Source organism: Sebastes fasciatus, chromosome 1 (assembly GCF_043250625.1).
Source record: "Sebastes fasciatus isolate fSebFas1 chromosome 1, fSebFas1.pri, whole genome shotgun sequence".
In the NCBI taxonomy this organism is placed as follows: Eukaryota; Metazoa; Chordata; class Actinopteri; order Perciformes; family Sebastidae; genus Sebastes; species Sebastes fasciatus.
The window spans coordinates 1,014,746-1,041,840 of record NC_133795.1 but is presented as its reverse complement, the minus strand read 5'-3'; the positions used below and the strand labels follow the sequence as shown (position 1 = coordinate 1,041,840).

General features: G+C 44.1%; 2 protein-coding genes across 3 annotated transcripts; both read right to left on the bottom strand.

Moving 5' to 3' along the window:
• Positions 1-818: 818 nt before the first annotated feature.
• Positions 819-5,071, bottom strand: LOC141780355 (transcription factor 15-like). The gene is made up of 2 exons (XM_074655913.1): positions 4,195-5,071; positions 819-1,289 (listed from the first exon to the last, which is right to left on the bottom strand). Exons 1-2 carry the CDS (start codon positions 4,732-4,734, stop codon positions 1,224-1,226), a joined length of 606 nt encoding a protein of 201 aa, XP_074512014.1. The 5' UTR covers positions 4,735-5,071; the 3' UTR covers positions 819-1,223.
• Positions 5,072-21,520: 16,449 nt separating this feature from the next.
• On the bottom strand, positions 21,521-26,529 carry LOC141779066 (transcriptional repressor scratch 1-like). Of its 2 annotated transcripts, none has more exons than XM_074654848.1 (2): positions 23,879-24,712; positions 21,521-23,062 (listed from the first exon to the last, which is right to left on the bottom strand). In XM_074654848.1, exons 1-2 carry the CDS (start codon positions 23,901-23,903, stop codon positions 22,257-22,259), a joined length of 831 nt encoding a protein of 276 aa, XP_074510949.1. In that variant the 5' UTR covers positions 23,904-24,712; the 3' UTR covers positions 21,521-22,256. The 2 variants fall into 2 exon arrangements, with proteins under 2 accessions (XP_074510949.1, XP_074510189.1); XM_074654088.1 differs by lacking the exon at positions 23,879-24,712 and adding an exon at positions 25,877-26,529 and having other exon boundaries at positions 21,523-23,062.
• Positions 26,530-27,095: the final 566 nt, after the last annotated feature.

Here is a 27,095-nt window from a genome sequence, read left to right as displayed (position 1 = left end):
TGGTGTCTCTGATAGATCCGTCTGTCCAGCAGTCATGCTAACGCACTGGTCATTTCACACATGTGACTATAAAGAGTTTGACCTACAGATAAAAGACATTATTTATGTAATTGAACCTCAGCCAGCATGATTTGATAGAGTTCTCATCTGTTGTCAGTTCACATACCGAAGAACTTTAAGTTCATCTCGCCGGTTCTGGAGCAGATATGGTTTTATCTACATGTTGTATGATGGACTGTGTCTTTAAAGGGGACATATCAGCTCATCTCCAGGTTCATACTCGTATTTCAGGTTTCTACAAGAACATGTTTACATGCTTTAATGCTTTGCCGCGCCCCTCGGCGTGTGATACCAAACACACCCTTTAGCGCCTGTATGAAACACACCTGACGTTCAATCACCTACAATGTAAACCGAGCCGGGGCGACAGTACATTTTATTATTATTATATTCCTGTATTCACTCTCTGTCTGAAACGCTCCGTCTGTCTCTTTAAGAGAAGCCCGGTCTGCTCTGATTGGCTAGCAAGAAAAACACGGTGCACCTTTACAAAGGTAGTTCTCCAGCTGTGGACGGTATCTTCTAATGAGCCTGCAGGTGACACAGGAAGGGGAGTTACATCTGATTGGCTGGTTGAATCACACAGAACACTGTCTGGTCGTCTGATTGCACAGTTTGTGGGATATATACCCAGCTGGATGAACACAAGCACTGAAAGAGTGAGTTTTTCATGATATGTCCCCTTTAAGTCATAATTAGCATTACCCATGCTGCTCCGTGATAATAAACCTTTTAGTCATCCAGAGCGGGTCATGTTGTATATTCAGCAGAAAACCTGCGTGAGGTTACTCACTTCCTGTTTGAATAAGAACCTCATGTTCAGAGACTCAGTAGAGATTCTGCTCCTGAGGGATCGTTCATTGTGTAGAAGTCACCGATCCCCTGAACATATCGACCTACAGCAGCTCTAATTCACTCACTGGTACAATATTCCCCTCCGCCTTTAGTTGTTCTGGAGAGAGAGTGTCTGTATCTGCTGATGGTTCTGGTGCCGGTCCTCTTATCTCACACAGTACAGGGTGAAGAGACCAATGAGCCGAAGCCAGAAGTCAGACTCGTCCTCAGACACGGAGACGGAGATGCTTCCAGACTCTGCGGACGGTCGGTGGACGTTTCCCTGAAGTGTCCTTCTGAAGAGTCGATCTAGTCCAACTGAGACAGTCTCACCGCCGACTGATCTGTCTCCCGCTGCCGCCGTGCATCTTCACACAGTCTCGTCTGTCTTTCACCTGAGAACAAAGAGGGACAAATACTGTCACTGTGTAGCTATAGGAGATATAGATTTCACCTGAACATGATTATGGACTCTCCTACAGGGATGCACCGATCCGATAGCAGTGTTTAATTCATGTTTAATTAATCAGCTGTGTGTCTCACTGTGTGGAAGTGACCGGATCATTCTGTTATGTGTAAGACAACATCAGGCTGGATTTAATCATCGCTTTCCTAACTTTGCAAAACAAAATGTGACGAATAAATACGCAGATTTAAATGTATTTAATTGTTATTTATCATTAAAATAATAAATCATACACCAACAACTTGGTAAAAAATCATCTAAATTAACAGGAATTTTAATTGAAGTGTAAACCTTTTCAACGCAGCAACAAATTGGTCAAAACTTTAACAGGAATTATAATTTCAATATATAATGTATAAAGTATAAAAACATAGAACTGAATTTAATAGATCAGCCCCATTGTCACCGATATCTGATCCAGCTATATGAGTCGTTTCGGCCCGATATCCAGTACCGGTATCGGTGAATCTTTCCTAAAGCTTATTAAATAGCTTCATAGTAATTATGTCTCTAGAATGTATAAAGAGAAGTGATATGATCTCCATGCAGTGAATAAACTGAATCCCCACACAGATGGATGGAACGCAGCTCATCTGTCCCTCTAAAGTGGAACAGACTCACTCAGTCAAACGATCTGATGATGAACAAGTCCAGCAGAGACGTATATTTACTCAAACTCAGTAACTGAACAGAAAAAGACTTCAAGTATTTATCCAGTGAAATTCACAGCTCTCATCTCTGAAATAAAACAGCGTACACATCAAGTGTCACACAAGAATGTTAATAAAAATATATGACAGCACTGTCTTAAAAACAATATTAAATAACATTTATTTTTATTTAACTGGTGTTCTGAACGCACCGAGCTGCCCTTCCTGCTTCCTGCTGACCAGACCTCATTTATAAATGTGTTCCCTCCTTAAACACACTGAAATCCATCAATTAATAACCTTATCTGGAATATTATGGTTCTATTGGACATTCGGCACTCAAATGACCCATCAAGTAGAGCTGCAACGATTAATCGATTAGTTGTCAACTATTAAATCAATCGCCAACTATTTTTGGTTGAATCTTTTTTAAAGAAAATAAAGTCTAAATTCTCTGATGCAGCTTCTTAACTGTGAATATTCCCTGGTTTCTTTCCTCTGTGACAGTAAACTGAAGATCTTTGAGTTGTGGACAAAACGAGACATCTGAGACATTTTTCACAATTTTATAGACCAAACAACTAATCGATTAACCGAGAGAGTAATCAACAATGAAAATAATCGTTAGCTGCAACTCTACACCAACAAGAGTGAGAGTTGAGGACTTTTAATCACAGGTGTAATTAATGACATTAATTATGGCCCTGATCCATTGAAGCCCTGGTTTAGAGCATGCTGGCTCACTGAAATGGCGTGATACAGTAAATAGAGTGTGTGTGTGTGTGTGTCAACCTGCTCTGATTACTTCATCTATATCACCTGAGTACCAGCAATCAACGGCTACCAAGGAAACCTTTGATCTTCACTGCTTTGATGTTACTGCTAATCTCCAGTTAGACAGTTTTACATGGACTCAAAGAGAAAAATAGCTATCGAACAACCGCCTCTCCGACAAAAAACGTGACTCCTATCACTACGATCGTTTAGGAGACGATTAAGGATTCACAGATGAAGATATGGTGTGAGAATTGTGTGTGTAGTGTTAAAAAAGTGACTTCAGCAGCAGTTTCTAAATCTAGAAACTTTTGCTCTGATCCAAAAAAATCTTCCAAATTGAATATGGGCCCCTATGGGAGCGTGGCCTGGAGTTGCAGTCACTTCCAGGGATTTATCGTCATATGTGCAAGTCCGACTGTTTCCATAGCTACATGACTGCGACCGGCACAACATTTCCTACAATTTGATGAAAAAATTATCTATGAGAAGTGGACGTTGTGGGCTACGGAGCAATTTGTTCGGAAAATTTTTAACGCTTTCCCGCACTCTAGTGATGACATCACGCGCTCTAGCCTTTAACGACCCACGCAATACACACCCATTATAAAATCTGAAACGGGCTGAAAATTTCACAAAACATAAACTGCGATTTCGTGAAAACCGTTTCAGCTATGAAAATGGCCATTTGACCAAAACAAAGTCCCATGACTCGTGACCTGTTTAAACTTTGAATCATGTTTCTATGTTAAAGTATGGCGACTCTGTATGGCCCCAAAGAGGAGTGTTTTTGAGCACGCTTCACGTCGATTTTCCCATTCATTCCTATGGAGAATTTTTTTTTTTTTTCGGAAACCGCTGCGCAAATCTCTTAGACAAGTCATAGCACACGATTCCCGATCATTCCGCACGTTTTGATGTATGTTTTGTACAGGTGCTGGCAACGCTGCGGGACGAGTAGCGCGCCAACGTTTTTGGGCGGAAGAAGCAGAATATTACGAAAATAAACGCGTCGGATTAAAGACCAGTGAACGCGTCGGGTTATAGGCCAGTGTAATATATAATATAATAACTGGAATAACAGAACTAACAGGCAGATGTTTAATAAAAGTTGTGAACAGCTTTGCATGATATATTATATTTAATATAAACCGTATTAAACAGTAGTTTTTTAGATTTGAGGAACAGAAGATCTAATATGCTGTGTGTGTGTGTGTATGCGTGTGTGTGTTTCTGTGTGTGTGTGCGTGTGTGTGTGTGTGTGTGTGTGTGTGTGTGTGTGTGTGTGTGTGTGTGTGTGTGTTTCTGTGTGTGCGTGTGTGTGTGTGTGTGTGTGTGTGTGTGTGCACCATGAGAAGGTCATGTTAAACTAGTGTTTATATGTGTGTGTGTATTAAAGTAATCTTTTACCCCTCTCCGTTGGTTGCTGAGGCAGAATGTGCAGATGTTCCGGGGCTGTTTGCCTCCTCTTCCTCCTCTTCCTCCTCCTCTCTTGTCCTCCCTGTCCTGGTGGACAGGTCTGAGGAGACAGGGCTGCTGTGTGTCCTCCCTCCCGTCCCCGTCCCCGTCCCCGAGCAGCAGCACGTTGTGCAGGTGAGAGATGTAGCTGGAGGCGAGCCGCAGCGTCTCTATCTTGGAGAGCTTCCTGTCCAGCGGCTCGGTGGGGATGAGAGTCCGCAGCGCGGTGAAGGCGGTGTTCACGTTCTGGGTCCGGTGTCTCTCCCGGGCGTTAGCGGCGTTCCGGTGCGGCCCCAGCAGCTCACCGGAACCGGAGTCCCGGTAGCTCTCCCTCTCCGCCGGGATCCCGCAGCAGCCGTAGCTCTGCTCGGTGCTCTGGTCGGTGCTCTGGTCGGTGCTGCCGTCGCTCTCCTCGTCCTCCGACATCAAGGTAAGGTCAGCCGGGTAGCAGAAGGGATGCGTGGCCACCGGCCTCAGCATGGTGAACGCCATCAGGTGGACCGTTTCCAGAGGACTTATTCCTATCCTTAATGTCCACAACACACAGCTGCATGCACACCAGAACCGTAATGTCCAGAACACACAGCTGCATGCACACCAGAACCGTAATGTCCAGAACACACAGCTGCATGCACACCAGACCAGAGCCGCGCGTAAAAGTCGCTCCAAAAGGTTCCAGTCTCCAGTTGGTTGTGACTCTTCCTCTCAGGATGCTCCAGAGTGCTGGTCTGTCAGGGAGGAGCTCTTATAGCAGCTGCAGCTCCAGCCTCCAGCAGCCCGGCTCAGCTGGAGGGGAGGAGGCTGGGGGGGTGGGGCGCATGCACGGCTCCAATGCACGGCTCCATCACGCACGGCTCCAATGCACGGCTCCATCACGCACGGCTCCATCATGCACGGCTCCAATGCAAGGCTCCATCACGCACAGCTCCATCATGCACGGCTCCATCACGCACGGCTCGCTCTATCATGCACGGCTCCAATGCACGGCTCCATCACGCACGGCTCCATCGTGCAGGGCTCCATCCTCACAAATGTTCTGGTCCTAAAAGTCCCAGTGGACACCTTCACCAAGACCAGCCCTTAGGTGTTCTGAGAGGAGAGCAAACAGAAAACACTGGCTGACATTATTAATGTAAAAACTGGCACTTCAGGGACATGATGACCTTCAGATGTTTCTACACAGAGTCCAACATCACAATCACAGCTGAGAGAAGTGATGCAACAGAAATAACAATCAGTTTTTCCTGAAATTATATGTTTAAATATGCAAATGAGGCATTATCTTATTAAATATGTGCTAATTTTCATACATTTCCAGAATATAAATGTGAACATTGGATAAAACCAGGTTCAAAATTATTGTTTAATTTTGTTGACATATTAGAGTCAAAGTTTTTCTCTTTTTTATCACTCAATAAATCTGAAAAATACTGTCAACAGCCATAAACATCTACAGTATTTTCTCCATGTTTTTAGTAATAAAATGTTGTATAAATCAGGCTGTGAATGATAAATGAACAAACCCCTCTGTAGAAACCTCCAGAATATAGAGAGGAATGAAACTGGAGAGTTTGGAGGATGTAAGAGCTGCTCTGGTTAATGACCAGATGGAACGACAGAGGAAGAAGATGAGGCCGGTGGGAATATCAACATTTTCCTCAGACGTATTATAAAATTATGAAGAAAAACAATATACAACTAAAAGTACAGTATATTCACTTATTATGCGCCGAAGAATGAACTTCCGCGGCCTCCGCCATTTCTGACACCGTCAGATGGACTCTACCGGTGACAGTAGATACTGGTTAGAGAGGCGTCATTTTGGAGGCTGTAGTTTTTGCTGCTCTTGAGTTGTGCAGTTACTCTGAGATATGGTTGAACATTTAACTTCCCTCAACACTGCTGTATCAGCCTGCATTAGGCTACAGGTATTAGCTACAGCTGGCAAAGCTCATTGGGTTTAACGCTTTAATGCAACTTGTGATTTTTAGGTTGTAGCGGCTCAGTTTTAAAGCTAGAGTGAAGATCCTGGTATCACAGTAAACTAGTACTAGTACTACTACTACTACTACTACTACTACTACTACTACTGGTATCATAGTAAACTATAGAACCTGATGAATCCATCGGTACCTGCCATGTCATACCAGCTGGTCATGGAGGAGGTTAAATAACGCTCCAGACTCAGTACCTGTGAGGGTTTCTGGACGATGTCTGTCACTGTTTTGTGTTGTTAATTGATTTACAATAATAAATATATACCCAGCAAACATGACGTCAGGAAGACGTTCAGATCATGTCCATATAATGTCCGTCAGTCCAGACCCACTTTTGTACGTCTGGTGGACGTTAAAAAGACGTTTAAAAAAACTGTCATTCTGGCTCCTCGGTGGACGTCTTTTGGACGGTCGACAGAGACGTTAAATTGACGTCTTTTGGACATGTCTTTGCTCAGTGGGGAAAAACATTTACATAAAGCAGCATTTGTCCACTGCCATGTTGATAAGAGTATTAAATACTTGACTGATCTCCCTTTAAGGTTCATTAAGAACAGATAAAAAATGATAATTTGTGATTAATTGCGATTAACTATTTAATTGAGTGACCGCTGTAGTTCCTAGTAAAGGGGTTAGTAGTATGATAATGTGTATTTGTAGATTATCTCTGGTCTCTAGTGCTGTGTGGTGTCCTCAGAGGGCCTGCTCCAGGGTTAGGGTTGGGGTAGTCTAATGGGTTAATGGCTGAGGGTAAATAAACACTCAGCAGATGCTGGAGGTGATCACGCCTCAACTTTCTCTGTGGAAACCCAGCAAATGGCTTCCAGATTGACTGGTGCAGTTAGAGGTGGGTGGGGGGGGTGCTGGAAAAGGGAGAGTGTCATCAACGGGTCTGTTTTTACAAACACAACCCCTCCACACATCAAACCGGGCCCCCGGCGGCCCCTGGCCCCCGGCTCAGCTGCACCAACAACGGCGACCTGTGTGGACCCTGGTTCCACTCATAAAGCAGGACACCATGGTGTTTTACCATGCACAGCCCCCCCACCCAACAGCTTCACAGTTTGGAACCGTAAATACTTTAACCCCCCAACCCCCCAAACCCCCCATCAACCATCAACCATCAACCATCAACCATCAACCTAAAGGAATGCCATTAAATGCCTGTTGAGCTGATTAAAGAACTAATGAAGTGTCTGTCGGGGAAGACGTGAGCAGTACGAGGTTCCACTGAACGCCTGATGAAGATGATGAGATCATGATGATGAAGAGGCCCACAAATAATATAGAGCGCTGTTAATCATAGTCTTTCCAATTAAAGGAATTTTGTTCTCGCCAGGGCAGAAAAGTCTTCTGAAATTACACTATTATGGGATGTTCAACGTGTCCAAGAAAGGGTCTTAAAGGTGAAGTAGTGTCGTTGTTTTGAGTTGGTTATATAGACTGTATAGAGGAAGTGGACGTAGTCACCGCGACGTCACCCGTCGGTTTGTGGACTACGGTTCTGAAGTCTCGAGTTCGGCATTATGGTCGTCTCCATCTTGGTTTTTGGCCGTCTCCATCTTGGTTTTTGGTCGTCTCCATCTTGGTTTTTGGTCGTGTCCATCTTGGTTTTTTGCAACCAGAAGTAACACGAGAGGGCGGAGCTAAGTACAAGCGAACGCTGAATAAGACAATTTTAAACGACCAAAATTGTTCTAATTAACTTTGATGAAGTGAAAACAAACTGTGAAAGGGTAAAAGTTGTAAGACGAAAACACGGACAACTCCCAGACCGGACAACGCCGTGGTAACGACCTGTCAATCACCAGGTAGCCCCGCCCTAAAGCACATTTAGAAATTCAGTATCGATAATTCAATATTTTTGATACCACTAGTGTAAACAGTGTTCATGACCCTCACCATGTCATCACCGACTATTTAAAGCAGATTTATTTGCTGCCATATTTGTGCCCCTAGTACCAACAGAACGGTCACTTCATAACAATTCCCTTAAAAACAGAATGCATAATTTAGTATTTGATGTATTTATTAGCAGGTTTTTACACCTTGTTGACTATCAGGTCACAGACTGGTTGATATCTGATGTTCAATAACAGACCAATACAAGCAAAGTGGTATTCCATTATGACTATAATAATGAACATAGAAATAGGAAACAGATCCCAGTGATCAGACGGTATCCTCCCCTCTGTACTATCCCCTCTGCACAGCGCCGAGTGACGAGACGATGAGCGTACGGCCCGCCGGCGTTAACCGTCTGCTGGGAAACACTGCGCTCAGATAACCTGACTCATCGGAAACAGCTGCACTGAAGAGGAGAGGAGAGGAGAGGAGAGAGTCTCCTCCTCCTCCTCCTCCTCCTCCCTCTTCCTCTCCTCCTCTCCTCCTCTCCTCCTCCTCCTCCTCTCCTCCTCCTTCTCCTCCTCTCCTCCTCTCCTCCTCCTCCTCTCCTCCTCTCCTCCTCCTCCTCTCCTCCTCTCCTCCTCCTCCTCCCTCCTCTCCTCCTCCTCCTCTCCTCCTCCTCCCTCCTCTCCTCCTCCTCCCTCCTCTCCTCCTCCTCCTCTCTCTCCTCCTCCTCCTCTCCTCCTCTCCTCCTCCTCCCTCCTCCTCCTTCTCCTCCTCTCCTCCTCCTCCTCCTCTCCTCCTCCTCCCTCCTCCTCCTCTCCTCCTCCTCCTCCTTCTCCTCCTCTCCTCCTCTCCTCCTCCTCCTCCTCTCCTCCTCTCCTCCTCCTCCCTCCTCTCCTCCTCCTCCTCTCCTCCTCCTCCTCCTCCTCTCCTCCTCCTCCCTCCTCTCCTCCTCCTCCTCTCCTCTCCTCCTCCTCCTCTCCTCCTCCTCCCTCCTCTCCTCCTCCTCCTCTCCTCCTCCTCCTCCTCCTCCTCCTCCTGCTCTCCTCCTCTCCTCCTCCTCCCTCCTCTCCTCCTCCTCCTCTCCTCCTCCTCCTCCTCCTCTCCTCCTCCTCCCTCCTCTCCTCCTCCTCCTCTCCTCCTCCTCCCTCCTCTCCTCCTCCTCCTCTCCTCCTCCTCCTCCTCCTCTCCTCCTCCTGCTCTCCTCCTCTCCTCCTCCTCCCTCCTCTCCTCCTCCTCCTCTCCTCCTCCTCCTCCTCCTCTCCTCCTCCTCCTCCTCCTCTCCTCCTCCCTCCTCTCCTCCTCCTCCTCCTCCTCCTCCTCCTCCTCCTCCTCCCTCCTCTCCTCCTCCTCCTCCTCCTCCTCCTCTCCTCCTCTCCTCCTCCTCTCCTCCTCCTCCCTCCTCCCTCCTCCTCCTTCTCCTCCTCCTCTCCTCCTCCTCCTCTCCTCCTCCTCTCCTCCTCTCCTCCTCTCCTCCTCCCCTCCTCCTCCTCCTCTCCTCCTCCTCCTCCTCCTCCTCCTCCTTCTCCTCCTCCTTCTCCTCCTCCTCCTCCTCCTCCCTCCTCTTCTCCTCCTCCTCCTCTCCTCCTCCTCCTCCTCCTCTCCTCCTCCTCCTCCTCTCCTCCTCCTCCTCCTCCTCTCCTCCTCCTCCTCCTCCTTCTCCTCCTCCTCCTCCTCCCTCCTCTCCTCCTCCTCCTCCTCTCCTCCTCCTCCTCCTCCTCTCCTCCTCCTCCCTCCTCCTCCTCCTCTCCTTCTCCTCCTCCTCCTCCTCTCCTCCCTCCTCCTCCTCTCCTCCTCCTCCTCCTCCTCCTCCTCCTCCTCCTCCCTCCTCCTCCTCCCCTCCTCCTCCTCCTCTCCTTCTCACAACCAGCTGCAAACGGCCTTTATGATTTATCTGTGTTGCTTTATTAGATGGAGAGAGAGAGGGTGTGGAAGACACACTGTAGTGGTGTAGTTTAGAGTGGAGTTTGATATTATTAATATTATTAATAATAATAATAAAACACTTTATATTTGGAATAGCTCCAAATCAATACGTTTTTGTCCCTCGTTGTTGTAATGTTGCATTGAACTGACTGTGACGTCATCAGGAGGTGATCAGAACTGCCCAGTTTGTCTCTTTTATTCATTTTAAACAACAGTAAATATCTGATGCATCTCTTTCTACAGACCATAGACTGTATAGAGGAAGTGGACGTAGTCACCAAAGCCTCGTCTAGCATAAAGCCAGCTAAATACATCACTTTAACTGTCACATACTGCATACTACTGAGGAACGCAGTATGCAGTATGTACTGTATACTGCATACTACTGAGGAACGCAGTATGCAGTATGTACTGTATACTGCATACTACTGAGGAACGCAGTATGCAGTATACAGTATGTGCTGTATACTGCATACTGCGTTCATCAGTAGTATGTAGTAGGCGGTTTGGAATACAGCCACTGTGGCTGTTTTCGAAACCGCATACTGCATACTACTGAGGAGCGCAGTATGCAGTATACAGTACATACTGCATACTACGTTCCTGAGTAGTATGCAGTATGTGACAGTTAAAGTGATGTATTTAGCAGTATGCTAGACGAGGCTTAAGCCTTCAAACCAGCTCTTAAAGCACAGGACAAAAAAACTAACTTGTACCACTATTACAATATTATCAAAAAATACAACTTTGATTTTGTTGTTTATGTTGTGCTTGTTTACTTTATAAGATACTGCAGGTTTAAACTATTTATTCTGACAGCTCATAAAGAAGTCCGACAAACAGGATCATCAACGAGGAGAGACGGGAAATATAAAACATTCATCCACAACGTTTACTTTACTCAAACTGCTTTTTCAGTTACAGCAAAAGGACTGATCTCCCTCCAGATATTAGAGACATGTTGTCTCATCAGGAACCTCTCTGCCCCGTCAGAAGCTGCTCTTTCCCTCTCCTCTTCTCTCTCCTCTCCTCTTCTCTCTCCTCTCCTCTTCCTCTCCTCTTCTCTCTCCTCTCCTCTCCTCTTCTCTCTCCTCTCCTCTTCTCTCTCCTCTTCTCTCTCCTCTCCTCTTCTCTCTCCTCTTCTCTCTCCTCTCCTCTTCTCTCTCCTCTCCTCTTCTCTCTCCTCTTCTCTCTCCTCTCCTCTTCTCTCTCCTCTTCTCTCTCCTCTCCTCTTCTCTCTCCTCTTCTCTCTCCTCTCCTCTCCTCTTCTCTCTCCTCTCCTCTTCTCTCTCCTCTTCTCTCTCCTCTCCTCTCCTCTTCTCTCTCCTCTCCTCTTCTCTCTCCTCTTCTCTCTCCTCTCCTCTCCTCTTCTCTCTCCTCTCCTCTTCTCTCTCCTCTCCTCTCCTCTCCTCTTCTCTCTCCTCTTCTCTCTCCTCTTCTCTCCTCTTCTCTCTCCTCTCCTCTTCTCTCTCCTCTCCTCTCCTCTCTCCTCTTCTCTCTCCTCTCCTCTCCTCTCCTCTTCTCTCTCCTCTTCTCTCCTCTCCTCTCTCCTCTTCTCTCTCCTCTCCTCTCCTCTCCTCTTCTCTCTCCTCTTCTCTCTCCTCTTCTCTCCTCTCCTCTCTCCTCTTCTCTCTCCTCTCCTCTCCTCTCCTCTTCTCTCTCCTCTTCTCTCTCCTCTTCTCTCCTCTTCTCTCTCCTCTCCCCTCTCCTCTCCTCTCCTCTTCTCTCTCCTCTTCTCTCTCCTCTTCTCTCCTCTTCTCTCTCCTCTTCCCTCTCCTCTTCCTCTCCTCTCATCTTCTCTCGCCACTCTGCTGCTCTGCAGCCGCTCTGTGAGCGTCACTGGCCGGCTCTCCAGCGAGCTACGCCCGCGGGTGATTGTGGAGCTTTTTAACTCGAAAAAAGGCAAATAAACAGTTTCCTGTTAATTTATAATGGACATCTGTGTTGTGATATTTAAACAAACTATCCGTCAACAAGGAAATCAAAGCCTCTCGTCTACAGACCGGTCTCTAGAGAGCTCCAGCAGCTCATAGCGGTCTCTGAGCGTGACTACCCGGCTTGCTGGCAGCGACCCGGGCAGGCGCTCGCTGGCTGTCACGGTATTCTGTGGAGCTTCTAAACTCCGACAACGGTGGAACAAATGTTCGATTCGCCATCTAACTTCGTAAAACTGCCGATATTAATAATCTACACAGTTGATTTCTCGCCTCAAAAACGTTCAGAAGTGAATTTAGTGATGAAATGGCTACAGAAAACGTAAAAAAAGAGCAGCTTCTGGCTGCTGTTTTTATACCCGTAGCCTGTGCTGCTCCGCCGCTTTGCATTGTGGGATACAGTAGGCGAGATAGACTGGTCCGATGCATACTGGAGAATTTTTCCAAATCAGTACGTCATCCGGGTATTTCTGGCATACTGGAGATTTAGCTTTTGTTCGCATACTGCATACTACATACTACATTTTGGCCAAATCAGTACGTACTACTAGTATAGTATGCGGTTTCGAAAACAGCCTGTGTGTTCTTCCTCCTCCCCTCCTGGTTATAGCAGCACTGATTGTGTTCTGATTAAGCTCACCTGTGGCTGGTTGTCTAGACAGCACAGGTGAGCCTGTAGCTCCTCTCTGAGCTCATCAGGGTGATAGCAGACATGAAGGCTTTCTAACATGCACTGTACTGCTGTGATCAGAAGATGTCCGTGGCTGTAGATGAGATTCACACGACTAAACTCAACATTTGAACAGATATAAGAACAAAAACACACAAAAAGCACCGAAAAGGAGAGCATTGAACCGCCGCGGCGTTGAGCTGGGGCAGAGTGAGGCCCGGCGGGGCCAGGTACCGGCAGCAGCTAACACTAGCACTAGCTTGCTTAGCTGTGATATTATTTGGGATGATCATTTTGGCTATAGCGTAAAACAGGCTTGTTTGTACTTAAACGAAAACAGAACAGCTGACTGCTTCGAGTGTCTTTTAGTAGAACGAACGCTGAACAACGGGAGTCTATCGGACTCTAAACGGGACCATCATCTATTTAATGAACATCATGCTGTATTGAAGAAGACTTGAAACTAGAGATTGAGACCATAAACTCATGTTTGCAATGTTTACTGAGGTCATAAATCAGGTGATTAACTACGGATATTAATCTTGATTAGGTTTAATCATTCTAATCGATGGACAGCTCTCGTGTTGATCTGTCTTCTTCTTCAACCCCGAGGATGATTAATGACATCATCATCATCATCATCATTAGTTGGTGCTTCTCCTGCAGAGCAGAGCTACTGTAACCCCCCGCCCCCCCGAACGGTAGCAACAGTATCACCTTTCATTTGACCCTCAGTGACCTCAAGATAAGACTCATCCTCCCATCCTCCTCTACCTCCACCTCCTCCTCCTCCTCCTCCTTTCTTCTGCCTTTCTTCTCTTTGTCGGACTTTTCTTCTGCCTTTCTTCTGCCTTTCTTCTCTTTCTTTTCTTCTGCCTTTCTTCTGCCTTTTTTCAGACAATATTCAAACTTTTTTCCGTCTTTTTTCGGACATGGGTAAGACTTTTCTGCTGCCCTTTTTTCAGGCAATATTCACATTTTTAGACCTTTTTTGGGAAATTTTTTCAGATCTTTTTTTTCAGACTTTTTTGTCCGACATTTTTTCAGATCTTTTTTGTCCGACATTTTTCCAGATCTTTTTTTCCAGATCTTTTTTTTCTGACATTTTTTCCAGATCTTTTTTTTCAGACTTTTTTGTTCGAAATTTTTCAGCTCTTTTCTTTCTGACATTTTTTTCAGTCTTTTTTTTCAGCTCTTTTTTTTCTGACATTTTTTCAGATCTTTTTTGTCCGACATTTTTCAGATCTTTTTTTTCGGACTTTTTTGTTCGTCATTTTTCAGATCTTTTTTTTCTGACATTTTTTTCAAATCTTTTTTTCAGAACTCTTTTTTCAGACTTTTTTGTCCGACATTTTTTCAGATCTTTTTTGTCCGACATTTTTCAGATCTTTTTTTTCAGATCTTTTTTGTCCAACATTTTTCAGATCTTTTTTTTCTGACTTTTTTTCAGATCTTTTTTGTCCGACATTTTTCAGATCTTTTTTTTCAGATTTTTTTTTCCGGACATTTTTTTCAGATCTTTTTTTTCTGACATTTTTTCAGATCTTTTTTTTCAGACTTTTTTTTCAAACATTTTTTCAGATCTTTTTTTTCCAGATCTTTTTTGTCCGACATTTTTCAGATCTTTTTTTTCAGACTTTTTTTTCGGACATTTTTTCAGATCTTTTTTTTCAGATCTTTTTTTCCTGACATTTTTTGTTCGACATTTTTTTTCGGACATTTTTTCAGATCTTTTTTTTCTGACATATTTTCAGATCTTTTTTTTCAGACTTTTTTTCAGATTTTTTTTTCAGACTTTTTTTCAGATCTTTTTTTTCGGACATTTTTGTCCGACATATTTCAGATCTTTTTTTTCAGACTTTTTTTTCTGACATTTTTTCAGATCTTTTTTTTCTGACATTTTTTTCAGATCTTTTTTTTCAGATCTTTTTTGTCCGACATTTTTCAGATCTTTTTTTTCTGACTTTTTTTCAGATCTTTTTTGTCCGACATTTTTCAGATCTTTTTTTTCAGATTTTTTTTTCCGGACATTTTTTTCAGATCTTTTTTTTCTGACATTTTTTCAGATCTTTTTTTTCAGACTTTTTTTTCAAACATTTTTTCAGATCTTTTTTTTCCAGATCTTTTTTGTCCGACATTTTTCAGATCTTTTTTTTCGGACATTTTTTCAGATCTTTTTTTTCAGATCTTTTTTTCCTGACATTTTTTGTTCGACATTTTTTTTCGGACATTTTTTCAGATCTTTTTTTTCTGACATATTTTCAGATCTTTTTTTTCAGACTTTTTTTCAGATTTTTTTTTCAGACTTTTTTTCAGATCTTTTTTTTCGGACATTTTTGTCCGACATATTTCAGATCTTTTTTTTCAGACTTTTTTTTCTGACATTTTTTCAGATCTTTTTTTTCTGACATTTTTTTCAGATGTTTTTTGTCCGACGTTTTTCAGATCTTTTTTTTCAATCATTTTTTTCGGACATTTTTTCAGATCTTTTTTTTCTGACATTTCTTTCAGATCTTTTTTTTCTGACATTTTTTCAGATCTTTTTTTTCAGATCTTTTTTTTCTGACATTTTTTGTTCGACATTTTTTTTCGGACATTTTTTCAGATCTTTTTTGTCAGACTTTTTTTCAGATTTTTTTTTCAGACTTTTTTTCAGATCTTTTTTGTCCGACGTTTTTCAGATCTTTTTTTTCAATCTTTTTTTTCAGACTTTTTTCAGATCTTTTTTTTCAGATCTTTTTTTTCAGATCTTTTTTTTCTGACATTTCTTTCAGATCTTTTTTTTCAGATCTTTTTTTTCTGACATTTTTTGTTCGACATTTTTTTTCGGACATTTTTTCAGATCTTTTTTGTCAGACTTTTTTTCAGACTTTTTTTTCTGGCATTTTTTCAGGTCATTTTTTTCTGACTTTTTTTTCAGATCTTTTTTGTCCAACATTTTTCAGATATTTTTTTTTCAATCTTTTTTTTCAGACATTTTTTTCAGATATTTTTTTTCGGACATTTTTTCAGATCTTTTTTGTCCGACATTTTTCAGATATTTTTTTTCAGATCTTTTTTTTCAGATCATTTTTTTCTGACATTTTTTGTTCGACATTTTTTTTCGGACATTTTTTCAGATCTTTTTTTTTTGACATATTTTCAGATCTTTTTTTTCAGATTTTTTTTTTCAGACTTTTTTTCGGACATTTTTTCAGATCTTTTTTTTCAGATCTTTTTTTTCGGACATTTTTGTCCGACATTTTTCAGATCTTTTTTTTCAGACATTTTTTTCAGATATTTTTTCAGATCTTTTTTTTCGGACGTATTTTCAGATATTTTTTTTCGGAAATTTTTTCAGATATTTTTTTTCAGACTTCTTTTTCAGACTTTTTTTTCGGACATTTTTTCAGATCTTTTTTTTCAGATCTTTTTTTCCTGACATTTTTTGTTCGACATTTTTTCAGATCTTTTTTTTCTGACATATTTTCAGATCTTTTTTTTCTGACATTTTTTTCAGATCTTTTTTGTCCGACGTTTTTCAGATCTTTTTTTTCAATCTTTTTTTTCAGACTTTTTTCAGATCTTTTTTTTCAGACATTTTTTTCAGATCTTTTTTTTCCGGACATTTTTTCAGATCTTTTTTTTCGGACATTTTTTCAGATCTTTTTTTTTGACATATTTTCAGATCTTTTTTTTCAGATTTTTTTTTTCAGACTTTTTTTCGGACATTTTTTCAGATCTTTTTTTTCAGATCTTTTTTTTCGGACATTTTTGTCCGACATTTTTCAGATCTTTTTTTTCAGATTTTTTTTTCAGACATTTTTTTCAGATATTTTTTCAGATCTTTTTTTTCGGACATTTCTTTCAGATCTTTTTTTTCGGACGTATTTTCAGATCTTTTTTTTCGGACATTTTTTCAGATCTTTTTTTTCAGACTTCTTTTTCGGACATCTTTTCAGATATTTTTTGTTCGACATTTTTCAGATATTTTTTTCAGACTTTTTTTCAGACTTTTTTGTTTGACATTTTTCAGATATTTTTTTTCTGACAGTTTTTCAGATATTTTTTGGGGGAAATTTTTTTTCAGACTTTTTCTCAGATATTTTTTTTCACATCTTTTTTTCCAGACATTTTTCAGACTTTTTTTCTGACATATGTCAGACTTTTCTGCAGACTTTTTGTCAAATACTTTTTGGCCTTTCTTCAGACTTTTATTCATATAATTTTCTGGTTTCACAAGGTATATTTGTATTTTCCCATCAGACCAAATTGACCCTGTTCTCCCCTATAGTGTGTGTCCCATCCCGTCACCCTCCTCCACCTTTCTCCTCCTCCTCCCCCGCTCCTTCCCCTCCAGAAGACCCTGATCGTGTTTCACAGCTCCTGACAGTCTGATCCACCAGGACAGGTGTTGTGGTGTTTTGTGAGAAGTTCAACAAATGGCCTCCTCCTGTCTCGTCTCACCTCTCGCGTTAAAGACTTCTTCATTTGAAGATGTCTTTTCTTATGAGATGACATCACTGCGAGCGGCCGGTCCCGAGTTCCCATTGAGTGAGATGTTTTATGGGTGAATGTTTCTTGTGTTGGCCTCTAAAGGTAACACCGGAGCTCAAATAAACACCTGGAGGCTTCTTTATGGGACTGATATCTGAAAGCAGCAGGTGTTTCTGGATCCTGGGGCTGATGAACTAGTGTGTCATCATCTCTCGTGGGATCCCCGAACATCAAGTCAACCCTGGCGATACCGGACGTGGACTCACACGCTATGATTCTTCTGGAGGAGCCCACCGCTGCCTTTAATGTCCACCGGGCTGGGCCTGACGTTCCTGTGGCCTTCCTCCAGAGCCACCTGGGACCTCTGAGCCGAGGCCTCCGCGGGTCAGCGGAGTTTATCGCAGCAGAGAAATCTACAAGTCGGCTATAAAAGCCGGTCTGACGTGATGTCACAGACGTGGCTGGAGGTCTGATAAAGGAGGCTATAAAAAGACTCATCCGTTTTGGCCTTGAGGTCATTCTCCGTGCTCTGGACACGGCGGTCACATCCTCCGTGTTGATTGGCGAGCAGCGTTGATCTGCGGCGGCGTTCTGCTCCTTTGTCTGCGGTGGAGGTTTCATGTCTACCGACATGTACAGTAGAACATGATTACTTGTTTTTATGGCCGTATCCTCCTCAGAGTCCGGCCACACAGGGCATAAAGAGGTCAATGAGACTCATTCTTCATTCTGTCATTCTCTCCTACTATCAGTCTGTGTTTATTCAACAGCTGCAAATAACTATTATTATTATTATTATTATAGTCCATTAATCTGTCCATCATTTCTTTATATTGTTTAGTCTTCACAATGTCAGAAAATAGCAGGAAAAAGCCCACGTCCGTGGCAACCCAAGGTGACTGCTGTTCAGGTTTTTACCTGAACAGCAGTCTAAAGCAGTAAATCTTCACATTGAAGAAACTGAGATAGTGAAAGCTCTGATAACTATAGGGCTGTCAATACATTCAAATATTCAATCGTTATTAAACCCATGGTTGTCCATAGTTAATCGCACATTATTTTATCTGTTCTAAATGAACCTTAAAGGAGATTAGTCCAGTATTTAATCCTCTTATCAACATGGGAGTGGACTAATATGCTGCTTTATGTAAATGTATGTATATATTTATTATTGTAAATCAATGAACAACACAAATCAATGACAGATATTGACCAGAAACCCTCACAGGTACTGCATTTAGATTAAAGATTTTTCCAACATTTTTCAAATTTCTTTTTTGGACATGTCGGTTCTTCATCCTTTCTTCAGCCTTTTTCAGACAATTTTCTGATGTTTTTTGGACGTTTTTTGATGTTTTTCGGCCTTTTTCTTTTTGGCATTTCATCACCCTTTTTTTGGACATTTTTCTAACTTTCTTTTGGACATATTTCAGAATCTTCTTTGGCTTTTCTTCAGACTTTTTCGGACATTTTTCAGACAATATTCAGACTTTTTTTCAGATGATCTCAGAAGGTATATTTGTATCTTCCCATCAGGTCAAACTGACCCTGTTCTCCCCTATAGTGTGTGTGTGTGTGTGTGTGTAAGTGCACGTGTATACATACGAACAGACATGAGTATGTGTTTTGAACGGTGGCCATTGTGTCTGTAAATAGCCATCTCCAGTCTCTGGTCTACTGAGACACATACTTGTGTTTCCCCTGGGGGGTCGGTCTCAGTCCTGTCTGGTCTGGACCAGCAGCCCAGTTCTCATGACACCTGACCCGGATCACATCCTGTGGTCGGGCTGCAGCGTTGTGCTGTGAAGGGCCAGGATCTGGATCTCCTAACATGGCAGGGTGGGAGGAGGAGGACTGGCTTCAGGCTGGGTGCTGCTGATGGTGCTGATGATGATGTTGATGATGGTGATGATGATGTTGATGATGATGATGGTGATGATGACACACCCTGCTGAGCTTCAGCTTCTCAATGTGTCTGTTTTAACACATTAATGCTGTTTTTATGTGTTAGTCCGGACTCTTCCAGCAGAGGGGGGGGGTCAGATCATGGTTCTGTAGTGTTTGTATGGTTGCCCCCTCTGCTGGTCAGAGGCAGCACTGCAGAGGTCGACCTCAGACAGTCAACAAAGAACCAGGTGATGCTGAGTTCACAGCGTGATCTGAGACGCAGTACGAGTGATGCTGGTTACTGGTTGTGATTAAGAACACATCCTAACAGACAATGGGTTTAATGGTTTCCATAGTTTACATTCTGCCGCGTGTTTCTTTGGTCATCTGGTTTCTTTACGAGTGTCTGAGGATCACCTGGGAAACAGAATGTGGTCACATTATGTTTGATAGTCAGAGATCCATCTGAACACATCGATAAATAAATCATCATGTTAGCAAACGATGGCTGCATTTATTGACTCTTTGAAATATGACATAGACTGTATATAAGAAGAGGACATAGTCACCGTGACGTCGCCCGTCGGACTGCCGCTTTGAAGCCTCAAGTTTGGGACTTTGGCCGTCGCCATCTTGGTTTTTTGCAACCAGGTGTGACAGAGAGGGCGGAGCTAAGCTAAGACATTTTTAGGCGACCAAAGAGTTTATAATTAACTTTGATGAAGTGAAAACACGCTGTGAAAGGGTTAAAGTTCTATAAGACGAAAACAAGGACAACTGCCAGACCGGACAACGCCGTGGTAACGACCTGTCAATCAGCAGGTAGCCCCGCCCTAAAGCATCCCCTGCTTTCTGGTCTATCTGACTCTAAACGGGACCATCAGTTACTAAATGAACATCATGCTGTATGAAGAAGACTTGAAACATAAACTCATGTTTACAATGTTTACTGAGGTCATAAATCAAGAGAGAAGTAGACTCATGTTCTCAGAGACTTCTATAGAACCAGAGGAGTCGCCCCCTGCTGGCTGGTAGAGAGGATGAAGGTTAAAGACTCTTCATCATTGACTTCTATTCAGCCAGAGGAGTCGCCCCCTGCTGGCTGGTAGACAGGATGCAGGTTTAAGACTCTTCAGCGTCGGCTTTCCGAGATGGCGATGGCCAAAATGCCAAATTCAAGGCTTCAGAACAGAACTCCACAAACACACAGGCTACAGTCTCTCTGGTCTAGTAGCCGTCAGACGAAGTTGTAAAGTTGACGTTGCTCCACTCGTTTCTAGCTAACGCTTTGTCCTGACCATGATAGTGCTGCTACTCTTAACTTTGACTGAAACCAAAATGAAGATGTTCTACAGTAGCTATGCCAGACGAGCTCATTCATCTGACAAACACAAATATCATCTGGCAAACAACACACAACGCTAGCTAACGGTAGTGCTTTGCGTTAGCTAATGTTAGCCCGCTGTCATATTACTAATAAATCAAACTAGCAGGCCGACAGGCTGCTGATGTCTCCTCTGACACAATACTGAACAAGCTATCAAGTGAGCTACTTGCCAACTTAACTTAGCTGATGTCAGATAGCAGCGTGCCGCGTGCCGCGTGCCGCGTGCCGCGTGCCGGCGGTCTCTCCTTCAACATGGTGGATGCGACCTTTGATCCAGCTGCTGTATCTGTCTTTGTTTGGATGGTTTTGAGGATCTTTACAGACGGATCTGTTCACGTTTGATTGTTTCAGCACTAAACTGGATGCACAAGTCAGATGTTTGGAGCGCTCCACCATCTGGTTCTATACCGGAGCTGTGTGACGAGTTTACGGAGATCCTTCCCACCCTGAGCGGGACGTAAGAGCAAAACGGACGCCATGTGATTATGGTGAATTACGGAATATTTCATTTTTTCCCACATTCGAGCAAAAGTTTGATATTTTTCTCTTATGAAGACATTTTGGACTTTGGGCCAGAAAAATAACTTTTAAAATTAGAGCTGACTTAACTGACTAAAAAGACGACTGTGGCTCAGAGAGTAGAGCGGGTCGTCCACCAATCGGAAGGTCGGTGGTTCGATCCCCAGCTGCTCCAGGTCACATGTCGATGTGTCCTTGAGCAAGACACTTAACCCCAAATGTCTCCCGAAGGCAGAGACATCGTGTGTGAATTAGTATTTAGATTAGAACCTGATGGGCGAAGTTGGCACCTTAGCAGCCTCTGATATCAGTGTGTGAATGAATGTGTGTGTGAATGGGTGTGTGAATGGGTGAATGTGTGTGTGAATGTGTGTGTGAATGGGTGTGTGAATGTGTGTGTGAATGGGTGAATGTGTGTGTGAATGTGTGTGTGAATGTGTGAATGGGTGTGTGAATGGGTGAATGTGTGTGTGAATGTGTGTGTGAATGTGTGTGTGAATGGGTGTGTGAATGTGTGTGTGAATGTGTGTATGAATGGGTGTGTGAATGGGTGTGTGAATGGGTGAATGTGTGTATGAATGTGTGTGTGAATGGGTGTGTGAATGGGTGTGTGAATGTGTGTGTGAATGTGTGTGTGAATGGGTGTGTGAATGTGTGTGTGAATGTGTGTATGAATGTGTGTGTGAATGGGTGTGTGAATGGGTGAATGCTGACATGTAGTGTAAAGAGCTCTTAGTGGTTGGAAGACTAGAAAAGCGCTATATAAATGCAAGTCCAATGTGTTCAACTCTAAGTGTGTTGCATCGTTGCGTGTGTGCAGGCATGAAGGAGTTTTAGTAATTATTTATTTTCATCAGTTTTATTGTCATCACCAAATTGATCAGACAGAGAAATATAGAGCGTCAGAATATATTTTGACTTTTGTTTTCAACAAATCCAATACATGGCATCTAATAAATCCATGTTAAATTCACAAATACATTAACCAATAATAAATAAATAATCTTCAAAAATTGGCAAATAAATAGTTAAATAAATTAATAAATACACAAATACATTTTTTCTTAACGAATAAGATATGTTTGAGGTAAATTAAGAGCTAGTTGGCTTATAAAATAATACTGGCATGTAAATTATTGCAATTCAATTTATAAAAAACAATATAAAATATTTTATATTTGTGAACAACACTGAGATTTTTTATGAATTTCATACATAATTCCTGAATAATTTCAAGTGAGGTTATTGCTTATATCAAAAGGCAGGATTATGATGCATGCATGTGAAAGCCTGAGAAGCTTTTTCTCTGACTCCGTCGTATGAACTATTAAAAAGTGTATAAATAGAAATGAAAAGATGAATATTTCCCGTCAGTCCTCAGAGCTGCAGTCGTCCTCCGGTTGGCTCCCTTTGAAGCAGGCCGACTCGTAGTGCTTGTTCAGGTATGACTTGAGGGCGAAGGTCTTGTGGCAGCGTTTGCAGGAGTAGTGCTTGAAGGCCGAGTGCGTCTGCATGTGGGCGCGCAGGTTGGAGCGGTCGGCGAAGGCTTTACCGCAGTGGGCGCATGCGAACGGTTTCTCGCCGGTGTGGGACCTCATGTGGCCCTGCAGGAGCCAGGGTCGACTGAAGGCTTTGCTGCACACCGTGCACTCGTGCTTCAGGTCGTGGGTCAGCATGTGCATGGCCAGCGCAGGCATGGACACGTACACTTTGTGGCAGGTGGGACACTTCCTGGCCTGCTGGCTGTCCAGGCTGCGGTGAGTCTGCTTGTGTCTGCTCAGATTGGAAGACGTGGCGTAAGACTTGCCGCACTCGCCGCACGCGTGGCGCCCTTTGGACTTCCCTTTGGCGGGGCTGCAGTCCGCCGAGCCGACGCCCTCGCTGCTGTCCGATCGGCTGCCTCCCTTGCGGGGACACCTCTGGCCGGGCCTGCGGCGGGAGCGTCCGTCAGAGATGAGGAAGGCGTCGATGCCGCACGCCTCCAGCTCGGGGCCGCTGCTGTCGGACTCGACCGTGCCGCTGGAGACGGGGCTGTCCGGATGCTCCATGTCGTGGTCGGAGAACTCTTCCCCGCCGCTGCCACCCGGGGAGTACAGGGGCACCGAGGAGAGCCCGGTCTGCTCATGACCCGGCTCCTTCTGCAACACTGACGGGATGATGTAATCATGGATGTAGCCTGGGAGAGAAAAAACACAATCAATAAAGACGAGGGCTGTCAATCGATTAAAATATTTAATAGTGATTAATTGCATGATTGTCAATGATTAATCGCTCTGTTCTAAATGAACCTTAAAGGAGATTAGTCCAGTATTTAATCCTCTTATCAACATGGGAGTGGACAAATATGCTGCTTTATGTAAATGTATGTATATATTTATTATTATAAATCAATTAACAACACAAATCAATGACAGATATTGATCCAGAAATCCTCACAGGTACTGCATTTAGCATAAAACAATCTGCTCCAATCATAACATGGCAAACTGCAGCCCAACAGGCAACAACAGCTGTCAGTGTGTCAGTGTGCTGACTTGACTATGACTTGCCCCAAACTGCATGTGATGATCATAAAGTGGGCATGTCTGTAAAGGGGAGACTCGTGGGTACCCATAGAACCCATTTACATTCACTGATCTGGAGGTCAGAGGTCAAGGGACCCCTTTGAACATGGACATGACAGTTTTTCCTCTCCAACATTTAGTGTCAGTTAGGAGCGTTATTTAACTCCTTCATGACCAGCTAGTCTGACCTGGTTGGTACTGATGGATTCATCAGGTTCTATAGTTTACTATGATACCAGGATCTTCACTCTAGATTTAGAACTGAACCTACCAACCAGGTCAGACTAGATGTAATGACTTTTCACAAACAAATACCTAAATCTATAATCCACTGAGGGGCGGACGGGAGATCTTGTTCGGACGCGTGCTCTACAAACAAACCAATGTCCAGTGCGCTGTGTAACGTTATTTACATTTTCACATCTCACCATCATGTTCTTCCCCTGTTTCCATTCAGCGGGATCTAATTCAACAATGTTTCATATGGCAAGGCTCGGCTCGGCTCGGCACGGCCCGCTCGGCAAGGCTCGGCTCGGCTCAGCTCGGCACGGCCAAAAACTGTTTGGCTCTCCGTCTCACACACACCTGATCCTAATCAGGAGAGCTTACCTATATGCACTCTCATGTCCATGTTACACCCGGTGGCCAGTGCTAGAACTGCAGGCAGACATTAATTGTGTCATCAACAGATAAAAGTAAAACAAACAAAAACTACATTAAGGCTCCAACACTAGATGTTAGAATGAATAACGCTCCACGATATGTATGTGTAGAGATGTAGAGTATTTGTCATTGGAAGATCTCAGTAACCTCTGATGAAAAGTGCCCTCTCACCCAAACCTCTGATCAATACGAAACCTCTACAGGAAGCTATTTGTAAGTGCCAGGTTCAGCAAGCTTTGAGGATGAAATATTAATGAGTCTTTGGGTGCACGGTTCTGCCCCCGATCGATAACCTCCTCTGGCTCCAACAAGTGCTACCGGAGGGACGGAGACATGTGGACGGAGGCACATCGAGGCTCAAACACAAAGTGCTGACGCTGACTAAACAGTGAGCGGAGCAATAGTTGGGCTGCTGATCGATCCACCTGTCGGCGCCGCGCGGCAGCAGCAGCACGGCTAAATCTGTTAGGGGGGGGGTGATCAAAACAGAGTCTCAGCAGTGAAATCCCCTCAATCACTAAATCATTTTAATCAGATCATTCCCCATCTGTGGCGCTTCTGAGAGTGTTCATGAGGATGGAGAGAGAGTGGGGGGGAGGGGGGTGAGTGACAGGTGGGGGACTGTGATTTGGCAAAGAGGGAAGGGGGGGGGGGGGGGGGTCTGATCTTGACAGCAGTCAATGGTATATTGAGCCCACTCCCCCCAACACACACACACACACACACACACACACACACTGGGACACAAAGGGAAGCAGACAGCTGGCATCCTAAATCTGGAGGACAAATGATTCAACTCCAACACAGGATCTGTGATGCTGGGGGGGGGGGATGTGAATCCGCTCAAAGCAGCACACATTTCTTTGGATGCTTCTCAAACACACACACACACACACATTAAGGGGTGTCCTCACTTCCAGCCTCTGCAGAGAAGCCGTCAGATGAAGCTCTGCTGTCGGCCAGAGAGCTGCTCATGTTGCACTTTATTGAATTACCTGCAGCACTCTCTGTTTCCAGTCAATACCCGGATCCTCTAAAAACCCTGTTCCATCACCTCTCGCTGCTCCACATATGGATTGTGTTGCTGCAATCCTACTCCCTGTGGCTATCTAACATCCTGCAGGATCAGATGGAGAGATGAACGAGGGATGGGGGGGGGGATGATGAGAGGAGAGAGACTCAAGGGCAACTGCACCATCTAAGGACAACACCGTCCCATGTGGCTATCTGCTTTCTCCCCTTCCCCTTCTCTCTAGTTGGACCTGACAAAGGCTTGCGTCAGATTTTGTGTGCGTGTGCATTTGTGCACGTGTGCACGTATATCTCATCATTCATGTACACAACCGTATTAAAGCCAGAGGCTGCCGTGTGATCTGGTTTGAGTATTAAGCAGATTGAGGCAGCGTGACCTGAATACTATTTAGCATCCGCCGAGTTAGAAAACAAAAGTCCTGAGGAGGCATATGGGAGGGGGGGGGGGGAGCTGGGGTTGCTTTGGGGAGGGGGGGGGGGGGAGCTGGGGTTGCTTTGGGGAGGGGGGGGGGGGGAGCTGGGGTTGCTTTGGGGAGGGGGGGGGGGGAGCTGGGGTTGCTTTGGGGAGGGGGGGGGGGAGCTGGGGTTGCTTTGGGGAGGGGGGGGGGGAGCTGGGGTTCCAACAGCGATTAGGAAGCAAAGACAACAACATATCTGTTATGTTAAAAAAAAATTCTCCAAAGGACAGAAATCAACACTGCAGCAGACAAACAAACAAGTTGAGAACTCACCATTTTCACTCAAACGCACCGCCAAGTTGGTGGCCGACTCTGTGATGGCATGTGTCACAGTGTAGGAGTCATCCCAGTGCTGCTGCTGGTGCTGATGGTGCTGGTGGTGGTAGTAGTTGGAAGACGACAAATCGTGGACCTTCGGCTGCTTCACCAAAAAGGAACGTGGCATTTTTCTTTTTTTAAAAACAAGAACTGCTGCTAGAGCCTCATAGAAAAGATGTGAGCAGGCGGAGGATTTAAAAAGAAGAAATGTTGCTGAGCGTCCAGGCGGCCTCCTTCAGCAGGCCACAAATAATAAATAATAATCTGTCCTGGATTTAAAGGAAAGAGAAAATGTGGTGAAAGCAGCAGACAGAGAGAGAGAGAGAGAAAGCAGAGGACAGGGAGGATGGAGAGGAAGACAGAAAGTGGCGAAGGAGAAACAGAGACAGAGAGAGAGAGAGAGAGAGATGGAGAGAGAGAGAGAGAGGGATGTCTGGACTAGCTGAGCTCAGCACTACTGCAGCCTTTTATATGAGGGGCACCAGCCCCAAAGATCAGGTGGTGCTTTGGAAGAGGGAGCTGCTTAGCATTAATCCATCAAACATCCCCGGGGACACACATCAAATTACCACGAGCCGTCTGTGCTTCTCCACGCACACACACACACACACACACACACACACACACACACACACACACACACACACACACACACACACACACACACACACACACAGCAGTCAACTAACCCTCCTCCTCCTCCTCCTCCTCCTCCGTCTCTCTCAGGGAAGCAGAGCAGACAATAGTGGTGCAGAAGCACGTGGGTGACACTACACACAACATCTTGTCCTCCATTGTCTCTCAATGAAGTAGCTAACACAATTTATGCTGCCCCAACACACACACCCACACACACCCACACACACACACACACACACACACACACACACACACACACACACACACACACCCCTCTACTGCTGCTAACACCTCCAACCACCTCTGATATATTCCATCATCATCATCCAGCTGCTCGTTACAGAGCTGATAACCTGCAGCAGCATCGTCTCGGTATGTTAATCAGTGCATCAGATATAGGTCACCATTAACTTACATACAAGCATCTGCCTTCGCGTGCCTCTGGTGAGGATCTCTCTACTCTTAATAGTATCTGCGTCTGTCGTAACAAGCATAAAACATGGGGACCAAATAAAAGATCACCTCTTAGTCTTGT

Bases quoted from the DNA above. Each gene is read 5' to 3' on its own strand.
- LOC141780355 (XM_074655913.1), bottom strand. From the start codon at position 4,734: ATGGCGTTCACCATGCTGAGGCCGGTGGCCACGCATCCCTTCTGCTAC. The intron at 1,290-4,194 runs GTAAAAGATTAC...CTTTGTTCTCAG, and splicing joins TCAGCAACCAACGGAGAGGG to GTGAAAGACAGACGAGACTG.
- LOC141779066 (XM_074654088.1), bottom strand. From the start codon at position 26,048: ATGCCACGTTCCTTTTTGGTGAAGCAGCCGAAGGTCCACGATTTGTCG. The intron at 23,063-25,876 runs GTGAGTTCTCAA...TTTCTCTCCCAG, and splicing joins GGTGCGTTTGAGTGAAAATG to GCTACATCCATGATTACATC.